General features: G+C 36.3%; 2 protein-coding genes across 4 annotated transcripts in view; one reads left to right on the top strand and one right to left on the bottom strand.

The window, feature by feature from the left end:
• The window catches only part of snx17 (sorting nexin 17), a 31067-nt gene extending 11296 nt beyond the window's left edge, over positions 1–19771 (top strand). Inside the window, exons 6-15 of one of the 2 annotated variants that reach the window (XM_058755178.1) lie at positions 1761–1851; positions 5054–5141; positions 11195–11264; positions 12912–13004; positions 13186–13389; positions 15299–15427; positions 15685–15762; positions 17153–17227; positions 17323–17364; positions 17722–19771. In XM_058755178.1, the coding sequence (XP_058611161.1) occupies positions 1761–1851; positions 5054–5141; positions 11195–11264; positions 12912–13004; positions 13186–13389; positions 15299–15427; positions 15685–15762; positions 17153–17227; positions 17323–17364; positions 17722–17841 (990 nt within the window). In that variant the 3' untranslated portion in view covers positions 17842–19771. Of the gene's footprint in view, positions 1–1760; positions 1852–5053; positions 5142–11194; positions 11265–12911; positions 13005–13185; positions 13390–15298; positions 15428–15684; positions 15763–17149; positions 17228–17322; positions 17365–17721 lie in introns of both variants that reach the window. The other variant, XM_058755177.1, reaches the window with a different exon arrangement.
• A 143-nt stretch (positions 19772–19914) lies between these two features.
• znf513a (zinc finger protein 513a) lies at positions 19915–26841 on the bottom strand. 2 transcript variants are annotated; one of them, XM_058755175.1, is made up of 5 exons: positions 26631–26841; positions 26214–26328; positions 24304–24438; positions 22393–23088; positions 19915–22147 (listed from the first exon to the last, which is right to left on the bottom strand). In XM_058755175.1, exons 2-5 carry the CDS (start codon positions 26251–26253, stop codon positions 21369–21371), a joined length of 1650 nt encoding a protein of 549 aa, XP_058611158.1. In that variant the 5' UTR covers positions 26254–26328; positions 26631–26841; the 3' UTR covers positions 19915–21368. The 2 variants fall into 2 exon arrangements, with proteins under 2 accessions (XP_058611158.1, XP_058611159.1); XM_058755176.1 differs by lacking the exons at positions 24304–24438; positions 26214–26328; positions 26631–26841 and adding an exon at positions 23360–23499.
• Between the last annotated feature and the right edge of the window lie 115 nt (positions 26842–26956).

Raw genomic sequence — 26956 nt, 5'->3', positions numbered from 1 at the left:
TATTGCCAGGTTTATGCCTTTGTCATTTTGAATAGTATTGTCTATGGTTTACTGACACCTTTCATTGAGCTAACATGATTATCCTGTATTTCTATCTGCAAGAAGACAAGTTTATTATTTTTTTTAAGTTTATTTTTTTAAAGTCAAGTTTATTCATGTCTTCAGTGAACAAATGAAGGCTAGAAATACATGAAACAGGACATACACACTTTTCTTTGATTTTACAAGTTAAGGATTTATATTTGTTAGAGCCTTTAAAGTTAACACTGCTAATTACATTTGTTTATTGCTCAGAAATAGGTATAGCCGTATGATACAAGCCAAACAATAATGTTTTGCCAAAATTTGAGTGATTTCTAGCTATTATTGCAAATTTTCTTTGTAAGGACAACTTAGATAGATAGATAGATAGAACGATCCAGTTTCTTTTTTATATACTGCCGTTCAAAACCGTTTGGGCTACATTGGATACACTGGAGTTAATTAATAAATTTGAAATAAAAAATTAATAATTTTCACAAAAATATTTAGCAGTACAACTATTTGCAGCATTACTAATTATGTTTTTTGAGCAGCAAATAAACATATTGGAATGATTGCTGAAGGATCATGTGACACTGAAGACTGGCGTAATGGCTGATGGATATTCAGCTTTGTCATTACTGGAATAAATAACACTTTTTTAATATATTCAAATAGAAAAGTCATATTTCAGAAAATTACTGTTTACTACATTTTTGATCAAATATATGCATTTAGAACAGTGGTTCCCAACCTTTTTTTCATTCCTATTTATATGAAAACAGTAGTCTAAATACATTTATTATAAATGCACAAACGCTAGCCTATAGCTTAATCACAAATACAGTGTAATTCCATTCCATTACTCCTTTAATACATTTAATACACGTCTACATTAATATAATACATTTGATATAAATACACATTTTTCTGCCACAATACCATGGTGCAGTTAATGTTACTACAGTAAATCCCTGGTAAACGATGGCGATTTGTAGATTGAAAAGCCTTCTGACTGTATCGCCCCCCAGGTTGGGAACCACTGATTTAGATGACATTTAGAAGGCAACATAGAACATTAACTACAAGTGAAATTTTGACTAATCTTGATTAATCATTATTTAAATAATTGACGCATTTAACATAGACTTTCTTCCTTTTTTAATTAAATGAATACAGCATGTGTTGTACTTAGCCTGTGTTAAAAATAGAAAGCAGATCATGTTTTTCTTCACTGATTCTTTACTTTAGACCTGCTCTCCAATCAGAAAACTGGTTTTTAAGGGCTTTAAGGAGCTCTTTGTGGATCATAGCTTTCCCACGTGTCATGGCCGATCCAAGCTCTCATTAAAATGCACCCTGCACCCATATGCAGCACGCACTGCTTTCTGCTGTGCTATTCAAGCACACTGATGGCCCAAAGCACCCTTTAGCACCTGATGGAAGTGAGAAAGTCAGGTGTTAAACATAAAACGGGCATAAATGTAGTGAAGTGTAACCTGATCATGGGATCTGCTTGGATGTAATGTTTAACATCTAAAACCCTCCTGTAGAAGAAAACCATCTTTTCAAAATCAGCACTTTTGAAAGTTTGGGCACAAAAAGAAAAGGTTGTATTTTTAAAGAATGAAACAACATTGTGTGTACATTATATGATTTGTGTTCTTTACCTATGAATACATATGCAAATCTTATTAATTGTAATAGTGTAGATTAATGATTTTTGATGTCTTTATCAGGCTGTGGCCTCGAAGCTCGACCTTCCTGATGAGCTGGTGGGATATTTCAGCCTCTTCCTGGTTCAGGAGAGGGAGGATGGGGGCTGCACGTGTGAGTATAACATTTGACATTTTTAATTTTAATATCTTTTAAACATTTGGTAGAAATTGTAAGATATGCTGGCATCAGATGTGGCCTGCTGGCTTTAGCTGGAAAGTGGTTTGGCTGTTAGTAAATGGTATCTAAAAGTCAACATACTTCCTCTGGACTGAATATAAAAGCGGTCCTGGCAGCTCAAAAGAGAAGTCTGTGTTCTGTTGAGATGGCCGCCCACTCTCCACAAAAGTAAACTGAGGTCAAGTAGATGAAACTTCGGTCAAGCTGTTGTTGGCATGGCACACACAGCTCTGCTGTAGGCCTGTAATGCATGTTAGACAAACACCGTTATTATTATTGCTCGTACTGGCTTAGGGATTGAACTAAACCCAAACCACAAGTATTAAACTTCTGGTCTATACCCCGTTCTGTTCTTCTTCTTTTTTTTTCTTTTTTTTAGTTCTAAATATGGATAATACCTCAAATTATGCAGCAAAACCCCTCATACATTAAATATTTACTTGAAGTACCCCCTGAGATTTAAAGTTAATATTTTAATAATTTACATGTATATGTTCATAGCTTTCTGATGTCATGGTCACATGACATACAGGTAAATAAAAAAAAAAATATGTATTTTGTTTTATTTTGATACATCACGTGTTTTAAGAACCCAGTCAAATTTTATTATTATTTTCAGTTATCAATTGTTGTATTATTTTTTTTTTGTTACCTCTAATTATAAAAATGAATTATTGTTATAATATAGTTGTACTGTATCAGTGCTATTTTAGTATCATTGATACACTGTTATAGCTTTAATTAATATAACGTTTATTTTATTAATTAAAATGTTTTTAGGGTATTTTACTTTGTTAACTGTAATAACCTTGTAGTGTACAATAAGAAAGTACATATTTGATAATTCTAAAAAAAACTCTAAAAACATGTTCACCAAAAAATTGGAAAACCACATTTGGGGAAACCCTATTCTAACCAAGAATGTATTGATTTTTGCCTTGCCATCAATAACATTGCAAACAAAGTCCCATAGGGGCCTGAGCCATATCAAGGGAGCAGTTATTTTGGAGGTTTGGCCATTTTGACTTGGGCCAGTAAAAAACTACCCCGAAACTGCATAGCAACATGCTAAAACCTCTCAGAACAACATCGCAGCTGTATAGCAACACCCTGTCAACCATGTAACATATGTTATAAACATGTTACCAGCTAACCAGTTATCAAATTTTGTGTATGCATTGAAACATGAAACCTTTTATGAGCTTTGTGGTAAAACAAGGCATTATGACCTCTGAGAAGAAGAAAAAATACTGCATTATAGTTGCCTAGAGGTTGAAAAACAACATGAAACAATGGTTCAGTAGAAATAAATGTGCTTTTCTCCTAAGTCTGTTATAAAGAATGTTTGTTGAGACGTTGCTGGCAGGAGTAAATGCAACAGCAGGAGTATTCAAATTGGTTGTCACTGTATTGATTGATTGCGTATGGCCTGAAATGCCCTGTGCAGAGAAATATTACTTGCGCCATCTGAAATTAAACCGATTATACACTCACTGCGAGGAGTTGTTTGCTTGAGATCATATTTAATCAAATTTTGGCTTTAAGCATCTTTTCGAATGACCAGGATTGCATAATGTTTTATAAACACCCCCCAGGGACAAAATAAATGAATTTCTTCACTTCAGAGTTTTTCCCCTGCAATAGGTGTCATTAGTTTAGTGCAAAGGGCAAATGAATTTGTAAAGAATAGATCATTTTTTTGTCCTTGATTGTTCTGTTTCCAATTCTGCCGTCATCGTGTTATTGAATTGAACATCTTTCAAAGAGTGAATCCCTAGGAGAGCAGTAGAGTTATTGGAAGTGGAATTATTTTTTTTTTTAGACTTCACAGAGTTTGTCCAGTTCTTGAAACTGAAGGGCATCTCCTCACTGATTTTATGCAGATGTCTGGCAGTCGCTCTCCTTGTCTGGATGTAATGTCGTCGTTTTGTTTGTGGAACTTTCCATGTCTCCTTTTTTTTATATGAGCTGTCATTGTTTGACTACTTTTAGCACAGAATCATCACGCATCCCTGAGGAATGACATGCTATGTGCCTCCCACTCAGTTGCGAGATCCTCACCTGAAACAGGCTTAATCCTGTCGGATTTGATGAAAAACAGTCCCCAGAAGAATCCTTCACAAAAATGAATCTGGCATCCTGCCCGATCTTGGCAGAAATGCGCATTGGAGAAAAAAAGTGAGAAAAATAAATGCCTGCAAACAAAACCTGATTTTCGAGTGCCAGTGGAGCCAAAATCAAGAACTGTGTGCCAAAAACATGTCAGTACTAAAAACAGAAAAATCCTACTTTATTATTATTATTATTATTATTATTATTATTGCACTATTATAGAATATTATAATGTTTTAGTCATATATTAGTCATATTGACAATTCATAATAATAATGATAATATAAACACTGTAATTATTATTACTATTATTGACTAAAACTATTTAATAATAAAAAACAGAAATTAAAATGTATTTTTTCAAATTATATTTATATATATATATATATATATATATATATATATATATATATATATATAATTTTTTTTTTTTTTTAATTTACAACCATTTTGAGATAACTATAAGCAACAACCATGAAACCGATTAGAAACGTGGTGATAATGTTTTAATACATATGTATTTATTAAGACATTCCTATCACATAATATCATTCTTGTCTTAACATGCTGTCTAATGTCAGACCTCTGAAAGGGTAAGCCAAAGAGTAGAATGACAAGCTGTGACAGCATGCACTATGCTATAGATCTAACTGTTGTCTCTTCTTCTTTTCACACTCCTGTTTTTAATGTTTCTAAAAGCTCAGTGCCCATTTCAGTTCAGTCCCTGGCTTCCATCTCTCCCTCTTTCCCAACTCTAGAGAAAACGTCTTTTCTAACAGCTGCAGCATTTATTCTCTCCCTCCCTCCTTCCCTCCCTCTGTTCTTCCTTCTCTCTCTTGCACAAAGTGATAAACATGTTATTGTGCCCTCTACGGCTTTAGCCAGATGGATTCTCCCCCATCTCACTTTGTTTGTTGTCATTGTTATTACTCTCCAAATGTCCTTGAGTCTGAAGGCACTCATACATTTCATCTGGTCTCTCATTCCCTCGTCCAAACCTCTCCGACCTCCCACGGTGCCCCAGACGTGAGAAAACTGCAAGAATTTGAGCTGCCCTACGTGTCCATCACCAGCCTGCATAGCACCGACTACCGAATCGTCCTCCGTAAAAGGTACAAAACTTATTTTGGAAGTAATGGTTGAGCATTCGGTCCTACAGCAAAGTGAACAATAAGACTACATTTATGTAGCCTAGAGAGGAAGTTAATTGTCCTTCTAAATCTATAACAAAAAACAGCCTTTTTTAAAGGGACAGTTCACCAAATTCTGTCATCATTTACTCAACTTCATGTTGTTTTAAACCTGTATGTCTTTCCTCTTTCTGTGGAACATATTATGAGAATCCTAAGCCTCAAAAGGATGTAAAAGCACCATAAAAGTAGACTTTAAAGTATACGGAAACCATACGATAGCCGTACTGTGAAGAACAGATCAAAACTGAAACACTGATTTATGAATCAACGATTCTGACCGGTTTTATGAACTGAATCATTGAGAAGATCATGAAGTTTAATGAAAGCATCAAGAAGAGCTAGAACAGATATGAAGACTTTCACTGAATAACTTTTGAATGCATTTTGGTCTTTTACTCACACAGAGTTATCAGAATAAGTTGGAATATATCCCATATAGACTACATTCTTGTTACTTCCGCGGTGCTTTTTTGTCATATGTGTTTGATACCTGTTGTCGTTACTTACTTTTATTATATGGAAATAATGGCCAAGATGTTGAGGGAGGGAGGGAGAGTAAAGGCCTGTTCACACCACAACTATAATGATAAGGACACAGAGGAATGATATTGTTGGAATCACTTTCAAAGCAATTTATTTCCAGCTGATGAATGATAAAAAAAACATTGACAGCCAATCAGAATTCACACTGCTTTAGAGAGCTTGATCATTTGAAGCAGCAGGCGACATAATTGCAGCACAAGCTTATAATACACAGAATGTTATAATGCATTGGTCATGATTAAGGGGTGGGCGATATACCGGTAGACATGATTGACCAGTAGAAATTTGTCTACCGGTAGAGGTTTTCGACTGTCATCTTTATCGCGGTTACACACTCACATGACATTGCTGTGCTACGTGCTCTTAAAACTTATCGTTTGCATGCATTGAGATTTTAAGCCATTGAAATGCAATCAGCAGCAAAAGAGAACTGATTTTGCTATATGCATGCACTGTCTGAGAGACTGTTTTTGAGTGTCAGAGGCGCACACACGTTAAGACGGTGCTCAGAGCACGGGAGTATTGAACGGAGTTCAGTGTGAACAGTTAAACACACTTGTATGTGTCAAAATGTCCATCTTTGCAAGTATCCTTGTATTATCCGCAGTAATTTAGGTATTAAGTGAAAGTAAACAGCTGAGAAAGAAAACGCACGTATAACAGTATATTGGATCCGGGCAGCTCTTAAAGTGACAGCAGTCTAATATTCCTGCTGTCTGTCATTCATGTTAATCAAACAGCAGATGCTCTTCACTAAACCACTTTTGTAACTTTAATAATAAGAAATATATATACAATTTAAACAGTGAAGAATAAGCAGTGTTTTATACATTTGATGACTTTATACAATGAATGTAGCTTTTCTTATTTATTTGTTCTACTGTGTTTTTATAAAAAAATTTCCTATTGCTTGTAATTAGTTTCTTATTTAATTGCTGACTGTTTACTTGTCTCAATAAGCTTGTTTTTTTGTTTTGTATTTTTTTTTTTTTTTTGTGATATTGACACTGGTGACAAGAATTATGAAATTTCTATGGTATCGAAAATGTTGCTATCATAAAGACCTTATTTAAATACAAACTATTTATATTGTACTATATATCGTTACTGTGAAACAATTACTCGTATCATGATATAAGATTTTGGTCATATCACTCAATCCTAGTCAGGATGCTAAAAAATAGTTAATCTTTAATTGTTCTTGTAGTGAACGGGCCTTAAATGATGATGGAATTAAACATTTTGTAGAACTATCCCTTCAATAGAGTTTAAACTTGCCAGTTTAAAGTTGTTTCTCAGAAACTTCATGAGTGCTTCCCAAAGTATAACTTTAATGGTGAGATGTTTTAACAAACAGCTCTCAAAGGGCTATTCAACACATGGATATTTGCTTTAGGAAGAGGTGCCCCACAAGGTTCAATCTTCACTGTTTGAATGTCTAGAAAGGCAGTTTTTGCCTTCCTGTTGTAGACGTGGGTATGAACATCATTACCACAGTGGTCTGATCATGTGGTTCTGTGCAGCAGAAGTTTTCATATTTGCACTTTAGACTTTTTGGACTTGAAGACAGTTGGATTTAAGACATCTCTTTTATAACTCAAACGGTCTCTGAAGTGCTGTGCTTTCCAGAATCTCTGAAGTGTTTAAAGCAATACAAACTTCATTATTTATTCGCTGGAAAGTGCACATCCGCATACAGCATATAAATGTTGACGTTCCTAGTGGTGTATTAACCGCAGTATTCATCAAATGCCCTTTGGAGTGTGCGGTTTATGTAATGGAATAATTAGTGAGAATCGGGGGAGATTATTTATGTAAAATCTCCAGCAAGGGCATTGAAACAGCATGTGTTTCTCCAAGCGCATTGGAAGCAGGTGTGAAGGTGTTATGTGAACATAAATTTCCCTTTTTTAGCACATTAGCACAGCTTAGCAGAGATTATTTTGCTAAAAATGTTTCCACTTTCACCACTTATACATCCTTGGTGAGCTATATCTCACACCTCTTCATCTTGTACTGTTGGAAAAGGTGCACAAGATGCTGGCGTGTTTTTCAGTCCCCTCAGAGGAACTGCAGGCCTCTTGACCTACTTTACAGGAGACTACAGACAGCCTTCAGCCAGATCCCACCTGTTCACTACATCAGGAATGGAATATAGATCTGGCTGCTCTGATTGGCTGCTGACAGGCAGGAAAGGGTACAAAAAAAAACAGGAATATGTTTAAAGGAAATAAATGAAAAGCACAGCTACTGTTCAAAGGTTTGGTGTCAGTAAAGAAAGTTTATTTATGAAGGATGCAATAAATTATTCAAAAGTGTGGAAGCCCATTTCCGCCACAAAATAAAAAAGGTGAGTTTTTAATCTAACAATTCTTTTCTTTTTCTTTTTTTCTCACAATTGCAAGCTTAGATCTTGCAATTCTGACTTTTCTCAGAATTGTGTAATACAGACTCACAATTCTGACTTTTTTTTCTCACAATTCTGACACAAATTCGCAATTGTGAGTTATAAAGTTCAATTCTGAGGGGGAAAAAGACTGTGTTTTCAGAATTGCGAGTTTAAATCTCCCTATTCTACAATTTATTTATTTTTTATTTTTTTCACAATTGCAAGTTCATATCTTCAGAATTGTGAGATGAAAAAGTCAGTTACCTTTTTTTTTTTTTTTTTTTTAATTGTGGCGGAAATGGGCTTCCATACGGAAGTGACATTTGAAGACATTTTTAATTTTACAAAATATTTGTATATCAAATAAATTCTGTCGTTTTGACATTTGTATTCATGAAATTTAAGAATCCAGAAAAAGGTTGAAAAAATCAGCATATTAGAATGATTACTGAAGGATCATGTGACACTGAAGACTGGAGTAATGATGCTGAAAATAGTTAATCTTTAATTGTTCTTGTAGTGAACGGGCCTTAAATGATGATGGAATTAAACATTTTGTAGAACTATCCCTTCAATAGAGTTTAAACTTGCCAGTTTAAAGTTGTTTCTCAGAAACTTCATGAGTGCTTCCCAAAGTATAACTTTAATGGTGAGATGTTTTAACAAACAGCTCTCAAAGGGCTATTCAACACATGGATATTTGCTTTAGGAAGAGGTGCCCCACAAGGTTCAATCTTCACTGTTTGAATGTCTAGAAAGGCAGTTTTTGCCTTCCTGTTGTAGACGTGGGTATGAACATCATTACCACAGTGGTCTGATCATGTGGTTCTGTGCAGCAGAAGTTTTCATATTTGCACTTTAGACTTTTTGGACTTGAAGACAGTTGGATTTAAGACATCTCTTTTATAACTCAAACGGTCTCTGAAGTGCTGTGCTTTCCAGAATCTCTGAAGTGTTTAAAGCAATACAAACTTCATTATTTATTCGCTGCAAAGTGCACATCCGCATACAGCATATAAATGTTGACGTTCCTAGTGGTGTATTAACCGCAGTATTCATCAAATGCCCTTTGGAGTGTGCGGTTTATGTAATGGAATAATTAGTGAGAATCGGGGGAGATTATTTATGTAAAATCTCCAGCAAGGGCATTGAAACAGCATGTGTTTCTCCAAGCGCATTGGAAGCAGGTGTGAAGGTGTTATGTGAACATAAATTTCCCTTTTTTAGCACATTAGCACAGCTTAGCAGAGATTATTTTGCTAAAAATGTTTCCACTTTCACCACTTATACATCCTTGGTGAGCTATATCTCACACCTCTTCATCTTGTACTGTTGGAAAAGGTGCACAAGATGCTGGCGTGTTTTTTTTCAGTCCCTCAGAGGAACTGCAGGCCTCTTGACCTACTTTACAGGAGACTACAGACAGCCTTCAGCCAGATCCCACCTGTTCACTACATCAGGAATGGAATATAGATCTGGCTGCTCTGATTGGCTGCTGACAGGCAGGAAAGGGTACAAAAAAACAGGAATATGTTTAAAGGAAATAAATGAAAAGCACAGCTACTGTTCAAAGGTTTGGTGTCAGTAAAGAAAGTTTATTTATGAAGGATGCAATAAATTATTCAAAAGTGTGGAAGCCCATTTCCGCCACAAAATAAAAAAGGTGAGTTTTTAATCTAACAATTCTTTTCTTTTTCTTTTTTTCTCACAATTGAGAGCTTAGATCTTGCAATTCTGACTTTTCTCAGAATTGTGTAATACAGACTCACAATTCTGACACAAATTCGCAATTGTGAGTTATAAAGTTCAATTCTGAGGGGGAAAAAGACTGTGTTTTCAGAATTGCGAGTTTAAATCTCCCTATTCTACAATTTATTTATTTTTTATTTTTTTCACAATTGCAAGTTCATATCTTCAGAATTGTGAGATGAAAAAGTCAGTTACCTTTTTTTTTTTTTTTAAATTCAGTGGCGGAAATGGGCTTCCATACGGAAGTGACATTTGAAGACATTTTTAATTTTACAAAATATTTGTATATCAAATAAATTCTGTCGTTTTGACATTTGTATTCATGAAATTTAAGAATCCAGAAAAAAAGGTTGAAAAAAATCAGCATATTAGAATGATTACTGAAGGATCATGTGACACTGAAGACTGGAGTAATGATGCTGAAAATTCAGCTTTCAACGTCTTAAGTCATCTTTTTATTTTTTTAACAGTTTTTAGTATTAAATACAAAAGTTAAGTTATTTTCTTGATATTACCAATTTTACTGTATTGTTGATCAAATAAATGCAGCCTTGGTGAGTGTAAGAGACTTTCAAAACATTTAAAAAAAAAAAACTTTTTTTGAACCAAAAAAGAAAAAAAATTAAAAATCACAAAACATGCTCCCATGCTTTTTTCTGCTCACTGCCTGTCATGTATAGTTTAAAAATGTTCCAGCATCAACCAGTAAAAGCATTCAAATGAGATTTAACGGATATCCATTTTTGGCTGCTATGTGAACAATATCCATTGTTATGCAAGATTACATCATTGTGCTCTTATAAACTCTGCTAAAACTTACTTAACAGACCTCGTTCTGCCCACGGCGTGATGAGAATAGTTTTTGACATATGGATGGCCATTGAGCTGAAGATTGCTCATTTGCCAGATTGTCATTTGCTTCTAGGCAAATGGAGATATACACTGCAGTAGCATTTATTCAGTAACTTATACACTAGTATTGCTGTGTAACTATAGACAGAAGCTTCATTACAGGACAGAACCATTCTTTTCTCTAAGTTTAACTTAATGGAAGATTTGAGTAAAATTCTTCTAGATTATTGGTAAGCTGCTGTCTAGTTAGATCCTCAGGCATGCATATAGAAACGGTGTGATTATGCGGTAAAATGCAGTGCACATGATTTTAAGTTGCTTTTGTGCTTGATAGTCTTAGATGATACATCAGAAAGCAGATGTGATCAAAGAGGAGGAAAGTAAATGATAGTATTTTCCTTACATAACTTGTCATTATTGTCTCCTGCCCTATTCTTAGCTACTGGGACACGGCGTACGACAATGATGTCATGGACGACCGTGTGGGACTCAACTTGTTATATGCTCAGGTAACAGTCTCCTAGTTTAAAAGATAATCTGTGTTTGGTCCATCGCACAAAAAGTTGTCAATGTACATAACTGTTCCGGCAAATAATGTGGTTCCTGTTCTGACTGTAAAAAAAAATGTATACAGTTATTTAGACTTTGTAGGAATCGTCTAACATTTGGCTTATTTATAGTTGTCTTAGTTGTCATCTTTAAAATCTAAATGAAACATTTTTATTAAAGGGATAGTTCACCCAAAAATGAAAATTCTGTCATTAATTACTCACCCTCATGGCGTTCCAAATCTGTAAGACCATCATTCATCTTCAGAACACACATTAAGATATTAATGACAGAATTTTCATTTTTGGTTCAACTATCCCTTTCGCTTAATGCAAATAAATAAATAACACAACACAACTCCAAAACTAACTAAAATAAAATGGAAAAAAGGACTAAAGTTTTTTTTTTTTTTTTTTTTTATGTATTATAAATCTAAAAAAAAACTGCATTTAAGTAATTTACTGAATAACAACAATACCAGACTACTGAGAAATTTATACTCCTTAACGGTGCCATAGAATGGAAAACTGTATTTACCTTGGCATAGTTGAATAATAAACAGGTGTTGTGAGCCTCAAACACCATTGTTTCCTCTATGTAAATCTCATGAATGCAAAAGACCACTGAAAAATAGGCGAATCAGAACATAACACCGACTGTGACGTTATAGTCGGGATCACTAATAGTTATGCCCCCAACATTTGCATATACCCGCCCATGTTCTATGTCAGCCGCCAGCCGAACCATCAGAAGTTCTGCAGGTATTGTAAAGAAACAAGTGAGGACAACAGCGAAAATGGTAGATCATGGAAATAAATGTTATGTTCCAGGCTGTGCAGGGGATGTGAAGCGCAGGGATGGGTTGGTGTCTGTATTCAGAAAGGCACGGAAAGCAAATAATGCGTTCGAATAAAATAACACGAGCCACTAAAGGGACATGTTTAGCTCCTTGCTAGCGGTAGCCTGTTACATTGCAGTACATAAGATTTCACTTACCACATAAACAGAGTAAGGAGAGATGACTGAGGATGACGGCGAATGATTTACAGATCCTGAGCACCACTGACAAGCATCTGATCTTGTAAAATATGTGGTAAGTACTGCCGCTCTATAGTATAAACAGATTACATGCGATTGCGAATATCGAAAGTGAAAGTGAAATGAAATGAGCCGCATTTTTGCCCTTACCAAAGCCACATACCTTCTATGTAGATATCAGAGAACAAGTATTGTATCAATGCATTCTATGGCACCTTTAAACATTTTAAAATAATGCTAGTTTAAACTTTATTTGTTGAGTATTAAATTCTGCAACCATAAAATAGTGTTAAAACTTAACATAAAACAGTAAAAATAGTGCTCCATTTGTTAACTGTAGTTAATGCATTACATTTCTAGCATTTATTACATTTTAGATGTAAAAAAATATATATTATAATTAAATAAACTGAAAGTAGAACTGAAAACTAACAATAACAGCTAAATTAAAAAAAAAAATAGAAATAAGAACTAAATTAACCCTGACTGCATATTGAGCTGGGATTTATTATGAAAAAACTGCACAAATCTTCCCTGAAACAGAATTTTTTCCTCTTTCTTCCACTCAGACGGTGTCTGACATAGAGCGGGGATGGATCCTTGTGAACAAAGAGCAGCACAGACAGCTGAAATCCCTGCAGGAGAAAGGCTCAAAGAAGGAGGTACGGCTGAGCTCCGCCACACACGTTATTTGATCTCCCTAGTGTCTGTGAGCTGGAAAGAAATTGACTACTTTTATAAAAGCTGAAGTCCATTCTCAGACGTGAATGTATTATGTTGAAGCCTCCAGTAATTTGTGTCTGTTAGATAATCATCTGTCTCGAACTATATTTTGTCCCACAGTTCATCAGATTGGCTCAGACTCTGAAGTACTACGGCTATATCAAGTTTGATCCCTGCATCACAGATTTTCCTGAGAAGGGCTGTCATGTTATAGTCGGTGCCGGCAACAACGAACTCAACTTTCACGTCAAATTGCCCAGTGATCAGATGAAAGAGGGAAGCTTCAAAGTCACACGCATGAGATGCTGGCGGGTCACCTCATCTGTAAGTTTGATTAAAAAAAAAAAAAAAGTATTTTACAATAATGCAGACATCATTGCAATTTTGCATTCAAAAAGGTCCATTGTTGATGTATGAAGCAAGCAGACTGCTTATGTTGGTCAACATCGCAAATTTGTTTTAATGTTGTTTAACCAACATGAGCAAAATCTGCATGGCTAAGTTTTTTTTTACCACATGCGAAATTCCTGATCAAATGGATTCCTTTTGAAATTACTTGATTTTGCAGAACAATGGTAAATGCAACCATGCATTTAGCAAAATCATACTAAAAATTGTCACATTTTAGCCACAAAAGCTTGTCGTTCAGCAGTTCCTGAGTTCATTCCTAAAGTATGTGAATAGTTTTTAAAGAAAGAACCACACCACTTGTATTTTAGACATAGTTTCTTAAATTAAACTTTTAAAAAAAAATTTTTTATCTGCTTTTAATATTTTAGAAATAACTTAATGACAACTTTATTTTAGCCTGGAATAGTTGAATCTCTATAAAAAGCTTTATTTTGTTAAAATGTTGTGAAATAAAGGCAAACATGCAAATAAATTTAATAAAAATTTACTTTTTGTTTTAAGAATGTAAAAAACTGAAATCTATACAATTTTGTTTAAATAAATATGCTAAATAAAAATAAAGTGCTAGAAATAAAAATCTATTGTTTTAAACACTACAAATGATTTTAGACACCACAATATAATAGAATAAAATAAAAACAATAATAATAGATTCAGTGAAATAAAAGCATAAATGTGACTTAAAAATGCTTTATTTTTCCAAATGATATGTACTAAATTAAAACTGAAATTCTATTTTGTCTAAATAAATGAAAAAGAAAAATCAAATGTTTTAAATGCTACATTTTAAAAAATAATTTTAGGCATTATAATGTACAGTATGAAAAATGGATTCAGTGTTCAGTATAATAAAGCCTTGTTTATTTTTATTTATTTATTTATATTCAAAAAGATATGTACTACTTTTTAAGGTAAGGATGTAGGAAAACGTCCTTTTGCGTCTCCAGACAACTCTTTTCTCCAAATTCCTTCTATGACTGTCTCTTCAGGCATGTCTGGTTGGTCTATTTCGGAAAAAGGGAAGTTGAAACGGGGATGTCCAAAAAAGCCACTTTCAGCAAAGAAAAGAGACTGTGTTGTTTGTCTGGTTGCTCGCTTATAACTATCAGCTACCAGACACTCAGTCCATCTATCTATTGATATTTACGTCATGGGAATCCACTAAATGTATGCCTTCATGGTTTTCTGCATCCATTTTAGTATACCAGAATTAGGAAAAAAAATGAAGACAACCTAAATCTTCATTCTGTATCTAAAAGTATTGTGTTCTTTCTCCGTCCCTTGTTTTTAAACAAACAAACATACCACATTTAGTAGCAATACCTAAAAAACTTGTAGTGAGAATGTGAAAACGCTTTGAATATTTTCAGTTGGGTCCAATACAAACACTTTAATGCGTATTGGAAGTTGTTTTTGCTTCACTCCTGCAGTGCTCTTGGCTTAGTCTTTGCCCTGGAATAGCAGAGTTGTTACTAATGAGCTCAGTACGGCTGTCCACTGAGACCAGGACCTGACGCTGAGGATGCTGGGACTGTGTAGCAATGTCTCTCTAATGGGACTGACTGAGTTTCTGTGTCTGTGTGAAGAAGTTGTCTGCTTTGTCATCTGAGACAATTCTAATGAGACACTTTTTTGTTGTTATGCTGATGATGCTATGTAATTATGAGGACGTTGACATTTAGAGCAGAGCTAATGATGACTAATTGAGCTTTGAAGGTAATTGCCATGTAGAGGAGTTTAGAAATGGCCTCTGTAATTGCCTCGACACAAATAACAATGATTATGATGATCATATTTGTGATGACCCGGCCTGATTCTACAGCAGGTGCCTGTGGCGAACGGTACCGCAAACCCAAGCAGTTCCAGTAAATGTGACGTGAAACTAGAGCTGGCCTTCGAGTACTTGATGAGCAAAGACCGTCTGCAGTGGGTCACCATCACCAGTCCACAGGTCAGCGCAGAATCAGTCTATGATACTGAAATTCTATACTATTTTTAAATGCTACAAGTTATTTTAGGCATTCATTTTGAGATGTGCTCAAATGTTATCAGATTATTAGTGTTTTTTTAAAGATTCAATTTAAGTGAGCTTAGATGACGGCAAAGATAAAAATAGTGAATGAGCCTTAATTAAATATCCAATAGTGACCAATAAATGTTTGTCTGTTTGAGAATCACTGGACTATGAGTTTTTTTGTTTTCCCCCAGGCTATCATGATGAGTATCTGTCTGCAGTCTATGGTAGATGAGCTGATGGTGAAGAAATCTGGCGGAAGCATTAAAAAGGTCAGTAGGTCTATGTTTGTCTTCTTGTAAAGACCTGCCAAATATCTGTGGAGTTTCTGAAATATCTTTCAGTCGGTGGATGTATCCGTGTTTGATTCAAGATTTGAGAGCTTGAGTCTTAATTTGTTTTTGCCACATGGGACTTGCATGAAGAACCCTTTCAGGATAATCTGGTCTTAAATGTTGGTTAAATTGTCTGTTTGCTGGAGAGACTTGAGGAAATCTAGCTGTGCAAAACTGAACTCACTTTAAGTCAGCATGAAAGTATATTCAAAACCCAATTTATACTTCCTTAAAGGATCAGATCACATAATTTCCAGAATAATAATTTTCCATGTCATCCAAGATGTTTGTCTTTTTGTCTTCAGTCGCAAAGAAATATAGGTTTTTGAGGAAAACATTCCAGGATTTTTCTCTATATAGTGGACTTCAATGGTGATCAATGGGTTGAAATTCCAAATTTCATTTTTAGTGCAGCTTCAAAGGCTGTACATGATCCCAGCTGAGGAATAAGGGTCTTATCTAGTGAAACCTTCGGTCATTTTCTTAAAACAATAAAAATGTATATACTTTTTAACCACAAATGCTCATCTTGCACCAGCCCAACCTCACACAATACGTAGTCATGTTGAAAAAGTCATGCGTTCAAGGTCAGGACGTAGGTGGAAGTTCTGACCCAGTGTTTACAAAGTGAACGTGCAAAGAAAGTCAAACGCCCTTTACAAAAAAGATAAAACAACGATGTCGGACGATTTTGAAGAGAGAAGAGTTTTTCGCCCTACTCTACCTTTATGAACAGAAGTACACAGACGAAAAACTAACCTTTCCAGCTTTATTAAATATGACGTGAAATTGTACATAGCAGAGCTAGTGCAAGACGAACATTTGTGGTTAAAAAGTGTTTCTCTAGATAAGGATTGGGATTGTGTAGAGCCTTTGAAGCTTCATTGAACCTGCAATTTAGACCCCGTATTGATTGTGTTTTTTGTCTTTTCTTTTATTCTCTTAATCTCTATATTTACTTTATATGTATATGTACAGCACTTTGGTATACACTAGCTGTTTTTAAATGTGCTATAGAAATAAACTGACCTTGACCTTGAACCCGTTGGCCACCATTGAAGTCCACTATATGGAGAAAAATCCTGTAATGTTAAGAAATTAACTTTGTGACTAAAGACAAAAAGACATGAACATCTTGGATGGCATGGGTGTGAGTAAATTATCAGGAAATTTTTATTCTGGAAGTGAACTAATTCTTTAAAGTCACCGTGTAACAGAAAGCTGTCACTTCACCAGAAGACAGAGTTATGCAACATTGTGGTTGAAAATTACAAGTAAAAAAAAAACAAAAAGACATGCAAGTTTGTGTGATCTGTGTTTCCAGCAGATGCAGAAGAAGCGACTGAACGGCTCGTTCCAGCGCTCTGACAGTCAGCAAGCTGTGAAGTCTCCTCCATTACTGGTGGGCACCGAGGTTTTTGCTAATGCAGAACATCTCTAGTTTTGATATGGAAGATGTACCATTGTTGATATGTGATATGCATGACTGTTTTTCAGGATTCCCCTGATCCCAGCCGTGAACAAGTAGTCAAACTCTCTGTGAGTTGTCAATGATTTTCATTTCCTTATAATTCTAACATTGGAAATATCCTCTATACTGTTTTAATTTATACTGTGTGTATATATATATATATATATACTGTTATTATTTATACACCATTATAATATTTTATTATTTTCAGTGTTTGTTAACTATAATTAAGTTTAGCTTTATTTCAGTTTTAGTTTCAGTAATTTTAGTATTTCAGTTTAAACTTATTTTACCTCCATTTTACCACCATTTATCATCTAATATTTATATTTTCAATTTCAATTAGCAAAAAACTGTTCATTTTAGTTTTAGTCATTTAGATGTTTATCTCCTGTTCTCTCTATTATTTATTTGTATTTCTACAGACCAAGCTGTCTTCTGTCTCCCTGAGAGGACTTAGTTCTTCCAACTCAGCCAGTGACATCAGTGGCAATGATTTCCATGGAAACTACGCCTTTGAAGGAATAGGGGACGATGACCTGTGATGGAGTCATCCTCAAAGACTGGACTAAAGGAGACAGATTCATTTAGCGGTTTCTCTGAGATGAGTGTAGTTTAATAGATGCCCAGTTCTGCAGTATGTAATCCATTTAAAAAAAAAAAATTATATCAATGGTCTCAAAAATGGCCTATGAAGTACATCATTTTGACTCAAGTCTCTCATTACTTTTATGAGAGGCCTCAGATTCAGTTCTCGCTCAATTAAAGTAACAAAAATTGGATAATTTCAGATTTGAGGCATAATTAGAGACAACGTCAACGTTTAAATTAATACAGGGTTACATAGGCACCTCAGGGCAAGTTGCTACATTCAAGAGAGGCTGTGATGAAAGTTTCTTCTGAAGACGGGCTTTATTGAATCGTACTTCCTTACTAGAGACACAAAACTGTGCTTTTTCCTCTCATGTCATCATCTGGCAGACACAAAATTCCCATCGTCTCATTTTCTCGACTGCTCATGACAGTAGTTGCCTACTAGAGTAAGATCCATACCAGCAAACTGTGTTGATATGTTCCTTTTAAAATCAGTTGAGAATATTATTTAATAGAGATGTGCTTCGTATCGTTCAGTGTGCCAATGTTGCTCAAACTATTGCGTGGTAGCGGCAATATGACCCATGGTGTGGTAGATCTCTGCAGCTTCCAGGTTTTTTTTCTTTTAGGAGAGGTAAACTCGACCTGACGCCTACTGCATATTCATTGCATATCCTGGATGAAAACACAAGATCTTTATTGTGGCCTGCTTTCTCTCTGCCTTATGCTGATTCAGACGCCTTAGTTTAACTTCTCAAATTTAAAATTAAATGTAGCGCCGGGCAAAAAGCTTCTCTCACTCTGGCCTCACCTGTGTCCTGAAATCTCGCTTTGTTTTGGTGTGTTCGGCAGGCCCGCTTGCACTAGCTGAACTTATGTCTTTTTTTGCACAGTATTAAGTGAGATAGCTTGGGTATTTATTGAGATAGTAAAACTGTGGGAAAACATCCTGGAACATTCGCAAGAGATTTGTAGGTCTGTGTTTTTGTTTTTTTGTTTTTTGTTTTTTTTGTTTTTTTCTCCTTGAACCAATATTAAAAAAGGTTACTCATAAATGCCAAAATTATAGTTCACTAAAGCATTTTGCACAAAAATCATGGTAATGTCACTTTTATAAATGTACATGCAATTTAAAAAAAAAATATACTGAATATTTACTAATATCTGTATTATCTAGTATATTACAAACAAGTACAGTTGATCAAATATAATCCAGGCTGTGTATAAAAAAAAAAAATTAAAAAAATAATAAAAAGATTAGAAACTAACATTTATCAGTGTTTACAAAATTGTTGAAAAAGAGTGTTTACAAATTTCACATTTAAATTTCAGTGGTCGTCTTAGTACACTTTATATATTTCATTTCGAAGAATATCATTCCAGACTTTATTTTTCTTTTTAGTATATACATATAATCCATTTTGTATTTTACTAAATACATTGTGGCAATCATCTCAGAGGACTGTGATCACATGGTGCTTGGGAAATGGCTGTATTTTACATTTATGCTGGGTTTTTGACTGCAATGATAGTCATATTGAATGAAATTCCAATATTCTTCATCCCAGATATATATATATATATGATTCCTCCCATGTGCAGAATGCGTTAAATGCGAAGGTTGTTCTCATGTCTGTGTGCTGTATGGCTGATTATTTTTGGGCTGATGACTGTAATTTGTGATTGCCATGTTCAGTATGTTCACCAGCATCATCATCATCATCATCATCTAGGATGAAAAAGGTAACAATCTATACTCTTAAACCCTGTACGTCGCTCATAAATCAATATGATTTATTTTTCAATTTCTCACTTCATTTTAAATCCAAGAATGGAAGTTAGAGCCTTCTGGGTTTCAATAAATTTAGGTGCCAAATGATGCTCCTCCGTGTTGTTTTCTGTTCCTTGGTTTAATAACCCAAGCCTGATGGGTATTTCAGCATGTGTGATTATCATATATGGGATTGCCTGTAGACACAATGACTCCTGTGCTTAGATACTGTGCAAAAACCCACTAACGGTCCAAGGTCCTGGCTAAAAAACACCATTAGCATGAACTGTAGCTTTTTGACCTCGTACAATTTGAATCATCATTCAGTGATCACAGATTGTCAAATTTCTTTTTAATGTAAGCTTTTGCCTCAAAACAGGCTGTAACACTTCATAAAAACCATCTAAAACTCATTCTCACAAGCAAACAGCATGAAGATCACTGCAAGAGTTGTTAGTGCTCCGGTGCTGCCCGGGGCTCTTGTCTTCATTAGCATGTTTACCAGAGCTGTTCGCAGCAGAGGATTACAGTTCTCATTATGGAAGTGTGAGGATTACACACTGCCTGTCTCAGCATCTTAATCACATCCTGCTGGTCTATTAGTAACTTACTTCTGAGCAGTTGTGTGACTGAAAGATGGCAAATGAACTGAGATGAGGAAGTTTCAACACAAACTCTTTTATTTGAGGATATTTAAGGCATTAATGAAACCACTGCATAATAACAAGAAAACACTCAAGCATCACACACCTACAAGATTCCATCAATGTTCAGTCGTTTTTGGCAACCTGAAGGTTTAACTGCATATTAGGGTTTACGGTTTCTGTCGTCCTTCAGTATAGCTAACAATGCCATGGGTGGCAAATACATGCCAAACATTCCTCAGAGATAAAAAATAAAATCACATACAAAAATAAAAGCTCTATGTTCAGCATGACACGAATATCCACTATGCACCATTTTGCTTCAAGTAAACTCAGACAAATGGCATTTTTCACAGTCAAAAAGAGATACACACAACAATAAAAGGCAACACAACCCCTCAGAATTATTGAGAGCAAAAACAAGATGAGAAAAGATCACAACATAATGCTCATCTGTAAAGACATTTTCATCAGTAGGGTTGAGAATATCTTTGACGGACAAATGATCAATCACATAAAACCTCAAAAGAGCCAACCAAGGTAAACTTAAGTGCATGCAATGTAGCTTCAGGCTTAAAGAAGAACTTATCATGGCAGTGGTGCAGAGTTTGGCACTGATAAATGAACCACAATCAGGCTCAGAACGCTCTTAGAGAGCTTTGCGTAACACAAACTGCCTTGTTAAAAGGCATTAATCAGGAGTGTCCAAACCTGCTCCTGGAGGACCACCTTCCTGCAGAGTTTAGTGCCACAAACCTGGCAGGAAGTTTCAAGTAATCCTAAAGATCTTGATTAGCCGTTTCAGGTGTGTTTAGTGTATTTAGAGTCTGCCAGAAGGTTGGCCCTCCAGGAGCAGGACTGGAAAATCCCTGTATTAGGACATTCAGGTAACTGTCTTTTAATTTGTGCATGACTTCATGTAGCAGCTTGTGGACAATTCCAAGAAATGTCTAAAATAATGACTTTCAAAAGAAATGAGGGCACAAAGAAAAAGAAGAGCAACCAACAAAGCTTATGCAGTAACAGTAAAATCTCATATGGATGACTGTCTTGCAATAAGAGGCTACACCTCTTCCTCGTCCTCCACCTCTTCCTCATTTCCAGGCATCTGCACTTTAACCCAGCCATCTGTAGCGAGGCTGTGCTTCTTCTGATGTCGTTTGTAGTTGTCCCAGTGGCCAGTGGTGTAGCCACACTCTTGGCACTTATGGGGCTTCTCGCCCGTGTGGCGCAACATGTGCCGCTTCAGGTTCATACTCTGGTTGCAGCTGTAGTTGCAGATGGCACACTGAAAGGGTTTGGCGCCCGAATGCACCCGCTGGTGCCTCTTGAGATTAGCCAGGTTTCCGCAGGCATAGTCACACAGGTGGCACTTGTAGGGTTTCTCGCCAGTGTGTACTCGATGGTGCCGCTTGAGGTTGTCGAAGTGGGCGGAGGCATAGTCGCACTGCGGGCACTTGTATGGCTTCTCTCCGCTGTGGGTCTTCATGTGGCGGGCCAGGTGGTTCGGGTAGTGGGTGAGGAAGGGGCAGGCAGCACAAGTGTAGACCCTGTCCCCTCGCTCAGCGGGGCATCCGGGTGTGTCCTTAGTTAGCATCTCCAGGGTGCACTTTGCGCATATCTGGGCCGAGGATCCGTCTTCGTCATCCAGGGCCATGCCGCACAGCCGACAAGTGAAGGGGAAGAACATTGGGGGCATGGGGGCAGGTTCAGACGCAGCCTGTCCTGACTGCAACACCCCTGTTGATGACTGCTGCGCAAGCCTGAGGCCATCAAGGGCGTGCAAGTAGTTCCCATCCCTTCCCATGTGGGGTCGCGGGGCAGACTGCACAGCACCTGGAACTGAAGGATTTTGAATTAAAGCTCTCTTTTCGAAGTTCTTTCAGGCTGATGATGCAAGGGGCAAGTTTTTGAGCAACTTTGCTGGGCAGCTTTTTTTGAGCAATGTTGCTTGGGCACTTTCCCACTGAGAACGGGTAGCAAAATCTGGATACTTTAGATCGGTCATGGACCCTGTGTCTCATCTGGTTGCCCAAAGTTGCCCCATGTATCATCAGCCTCAGGTGACAAAGCAGAACCTTACTTACCTTCGGTGGGGGCAGGAGCTGCTTCCTTTTCCTTCTGACCCGCGGTAGTGTGGTTTAAACCGTTGCCACTTATTGGCTGAGGGGCACTCTGACCCAGGCTTACAGCTGCATGCATACGCTGGTGCCTCTTCAGGTTCCCTAAGGAACTGCATGCAAACGTGCAGTGGTTGCACTTATAGGGCTTTTCCCCCGTGTGTATGCGCAAATGCCTTTGCAGGTTCACTAGTTGTGCCGATGCGTAGGAGCACAGCGGACACCCGTACGGCTTTTCGCCATTGTGCGTCTTCATGTGCCTCTTAACGTGGTTAGTGTAGCGTGACGTGAAACCACAGAGCGTGCATGAGTGGAGCTTTAGGGAATCATCCTCGCCACCAGCGCCCTCATTCCCTCCCCCTCTAGACTCCGCTTGTAAGCCTAAGCCTGAGCAGAGCTTCCTGTCCACAACGTCATCCGCATTCCCTTTGCAGCAGCGCATGCAGAAGGGCCCCACCAAGTCCATGCCGGGTCCCAGGGGGTCTTCCAGGAGCTGACCACAGCCCCTGCAAGAGAGGTAAGAGGGAAAGGCAGACTCAGAAACCCTCTCTTCACGCTCGCTTTCGGTTGCACGCAGGTCGTCGGCGTCACTCTCCATACTGAGGCGGCTGAAGGGGGAGCTCTCCTCGTCTCCCAGGGGGAAGCCAGGCAGACTGATGTCAGCTGTACAGGACCACAGCAGGAAACTGCATTACATTATGCAGCTGTATAGATATATTTTCTGATAGTGTGCAAGCATTCGAATACAATTTAGGGCTGATAAAAAGACTATTTCGGTATAAGTTGACGGTAACATTAGTATCTTACTATTACGAGTTACTAAAGACAAATGCTCACACAAAAAAGGTAAACCTTTATGCAAGATCACATGCATCTACAGTAGTCAAAAGTACAAATTTTGCACAAAATATCAACAGCTGAAGTTCATACTTACCCACTAAGCCAGTGGACAAACTTTAAGTAATGCAACAAATAAAAGCTGGTACTCCAACAAAAGACAAGGCTATAGTGTTTCTGCTCACTGTCTTTCCGTGAAACGTTGCTTTCCTTCTGCAAGCTCCTCATGCACATGCAATTTGGAGAAATGTGTGAGTCTGAAGTATGAACGGGCCTTTATATCGCCCGTTTCAGAAACCCCAGGTGGATGATTACCCAGCCTAATGATAATGATGATGACTATAATGGTCCTGCTGATGATGATGATGATGATGAGGGGGAGATGATGATGATGATGGTGATGATGATGACAACTATGATAAAGACCCTGAGAGGAGATGATGATGATGATGATGATGATGACTAAATGCCTTATTATAATGTGTCCTTGATGGTGATGACTGTCTTGATGACCCTTATATAATGGTGGTGGCACAGTGTATTTTTTCCTGATTTGCCATTTTGAAATTGTATGTTCTGTCAGAATGCCAAAACCAGAGAAATTTTCCAGAACGGTAGGCTCACTTCTTCCATCTGTACATGAAAGATCACACTGCTTGCTGACAGTCAAAATGCAGCATGTTTGCATAATAGCACTAATGTTACAAGTCAGTCTTTGCAGTTAATGTCTCATATTGAGCACATATGTCTCCTAATAAATGCCAGCAATACAGCACGTTTCAAATCCTCAAGATTTGGCAGTAGCCTTCATATAAAAGATATTTTAAACATTTTTAAATTATAAAATAAATTAAAAAAAAAAAATATATATATATATATATATATATATATATATATATATATATTCACAATAAATTTCTATATAAAATTATTAATTTTATTGAAAATCTACAATTCCTCAATATTTCCAGATTTTCCATGACAGTCTGAACCCTTTAATGTTCCCTACCGATGTTAGGCTTAGAAACTCACGTAACTCACCTGAGAACTTTTCAAGGCCTATGATCTTGTTGTCATTGTCAGGATCTGAAAACTCGAGTTCTTGTCCCAGGAGAAAGTCGCTCTCAAAGGTAAGGCTTGCTGGACGTGCAGTGCCTAAGCCATCTTCAGAATCCACTGAAAGCAAAGGGTCATGGTCAAATACAGCAGCAATAGTAAAAACAACACCGAAAGATCATGCAACTTGACCCAAAATAGACACAGTCTCTGTGTGCCGTTTCTCTCCTTATCTTAATGATGATAATGTTATTGTCTGTATGTGTGTATTGTATTGTATTTTTTTAAATTATTTTCAGTGTTTATTTCAGTGTTTTGTCTTTATGATTTATTTTTTATTCAACCAACTTCTGTAAATATATAGAAGTTGGTTGAATAACAAATAGTCAAAATCTTAAAAAAGAAAAATAATAATAAAAGGATGTATAAAAATATGTACTAAACCCATATGAAAGCCATACAAGCAGCTGTAAGCTTTGTAAGCCATGCTGAATCTTACATTTATTATACAAACAAGAAGATTTACTGCACACCACCTTGTGGGATTATGTTCATTTGTAACAATTAATAATTGGCCTAATCACGAATTAAAATAAATATAACTCTCAAAACACAAAACCATCATAAGAATTGGGTGTTTCTTCAACTATAAGCACTTTTGGCCATGTGGAAATATAATATAGTAATATTAACATAGTAAATATAATATAATATATTTATTTAATGTGTCATTTCAAATAAGTTACAATTTATGCATTGTAAAGGGGGCATTTTTAGTAATATTTTCTGAATAAAATAATTTTATTCAAACTAAATCAGTTTTCACACAATATTTTGCATGATGACAAAATTACAGTTTGACAGGAAAGTAGTAAAGATGAAAGATAAACTTGTGGCAAAATGGCTAGTCACAGTGGAAATGACATCACACTGTGAGTTTTATTTATATTTATAACTTTTTAATGATGGGTTTTCATATTTTACGATTTACAAGGGTAAAAAAAAATATAGGTATATTAATATCTGAATAGAAGCAGTAAAAATAAACGAAGAAGGCAATGTAATTTTTTTTCCAAGACAGTTTTAATGTGATTTTCATGTAACAAAAAAGGAAAAATATGTTAAAGAAACAGCCAATCATGCAGCATCGACTTGGCCAGTAACGGGTTCTGGCTTTACTGTAATTTTACTGCCATCTGCTGGACGACACTGAAAATAATCACAACTTTAAAAGAAAAAAAGGGGACACAATGAAACAACCAATACTTTTGAAGCAGGCTACGTTTGCAGCAAGTAAAATATTCATTAATTTACCAGGCAAGACTGAAAATCTTGAAATTACTTAAAATTGAAAATTAATTACACTGTATAGACAGCTAAATTCAGCTCTTCTTCATAATCTGACACAAACACAGAAACAACTCCTACTTGTGTTAATCACATTGTAAATTTTAAAACAAAGGACACTGGATACACAGCATATAATCATCAGAAGAATCTACCAGTCAGCTTGTCTGACACCTGAAATCACAATTCAGAGTCAAAACAGATGGCAGTGCAATTATGTTTCTTACAATACAAAATGATCACTATTTATTTATAATTTGAATTATAAGTTATTTATAGAGAGATAGATAGATAGTTTATAAACTAATTATAATACTATAACCAACCAGTCGGTGTGTCTCTGTTATTACTGTAACAAAAGAGTCTGCTAAATGACAGCTAACATTCAGTGATTTTAGACAGACATGTCCAAGTTTATATTATGATAAAACAAGACCACATGACCAGTTTCTATGAATTAGTAAATACCAACCAAAACCAAATGAGAGGAACGAAGCACGTTTCAAATAATTTAGCTAATAATAGTATTGGAAGAGAAAGCAGCTTACACTTGACTGGTTGTGGATTCTGTTGTTTTCTTCTTGGCATCTTCCAGTTAGCCTTTTTATTTTGCAACCTCCTCTGGATTCCCTCGAAAACAATCAACTCATTCTCCAAAGTGTCCTTTAAAAGCATTGAAATAACACACGTTATTGACATGCACGTCAACACAACCCATATAACAGATGCATGGCGCATCTAAGAGCTAACATGCTAATCTTACAGTGGCATATAAGATCAAATCAGACTTGCGACATTCACAGCAAATAAACGATGTATTAAACTCGTATTGCGACAGAATGCATGTGTGAACTGCATGACTCTTTCCGCCCAGCCTGTGTGTTTATTCAGTCGATATGTACCACACAAATCTAAACACTCAACTCCAGCTATACTGTCAAGCTCAGCAGATGTCATAAATATACCTGCTCTTTCTGCCTGACCCGTCAAATAACAGTTCCCGTCGAGGCAAAACAGCGGCGTCTGACGGTGCGCTACTGCTCTCAGTCCGCCATTCCGTAACACATCGACCACAAAGAAAGGCAATTAATGCTCTTTTTTCATAACTTAATTGATTTCCAAATTGCCATTGTATACATTTTCTTCCGCTACGTTGCGTATGTCCGTTTTCTCAGTTACGCGTTTCCGGGGACGTAGCTGCTCTATTTTGGAATTTCTCTTTTTATGGAATGTTGTCCGATAATGTAACTAAAATAAAGGAAAGCCTTTTGATTCATTTTTGTCGGCGCAA

Source organism: Onychostoma macrolepis, chromosome 20 (assembly GCF_012432095.1).
Source record: "Onychostoma macrolepis isolate SWU-2019 chromosome 20, ASM1243209v1, whole genome shotgun sequence".
NCBI lineage: Eukaryota > Metazoa > Chordata > Actinopteri > Cypriniformes > Cyprinidae > Onychostoma > Onychostoma macrolepis.
Note: the sequence above shows the minus strand (reverse complement) of the source record. Positions and strands in the feature narration are given on the sequence as shown.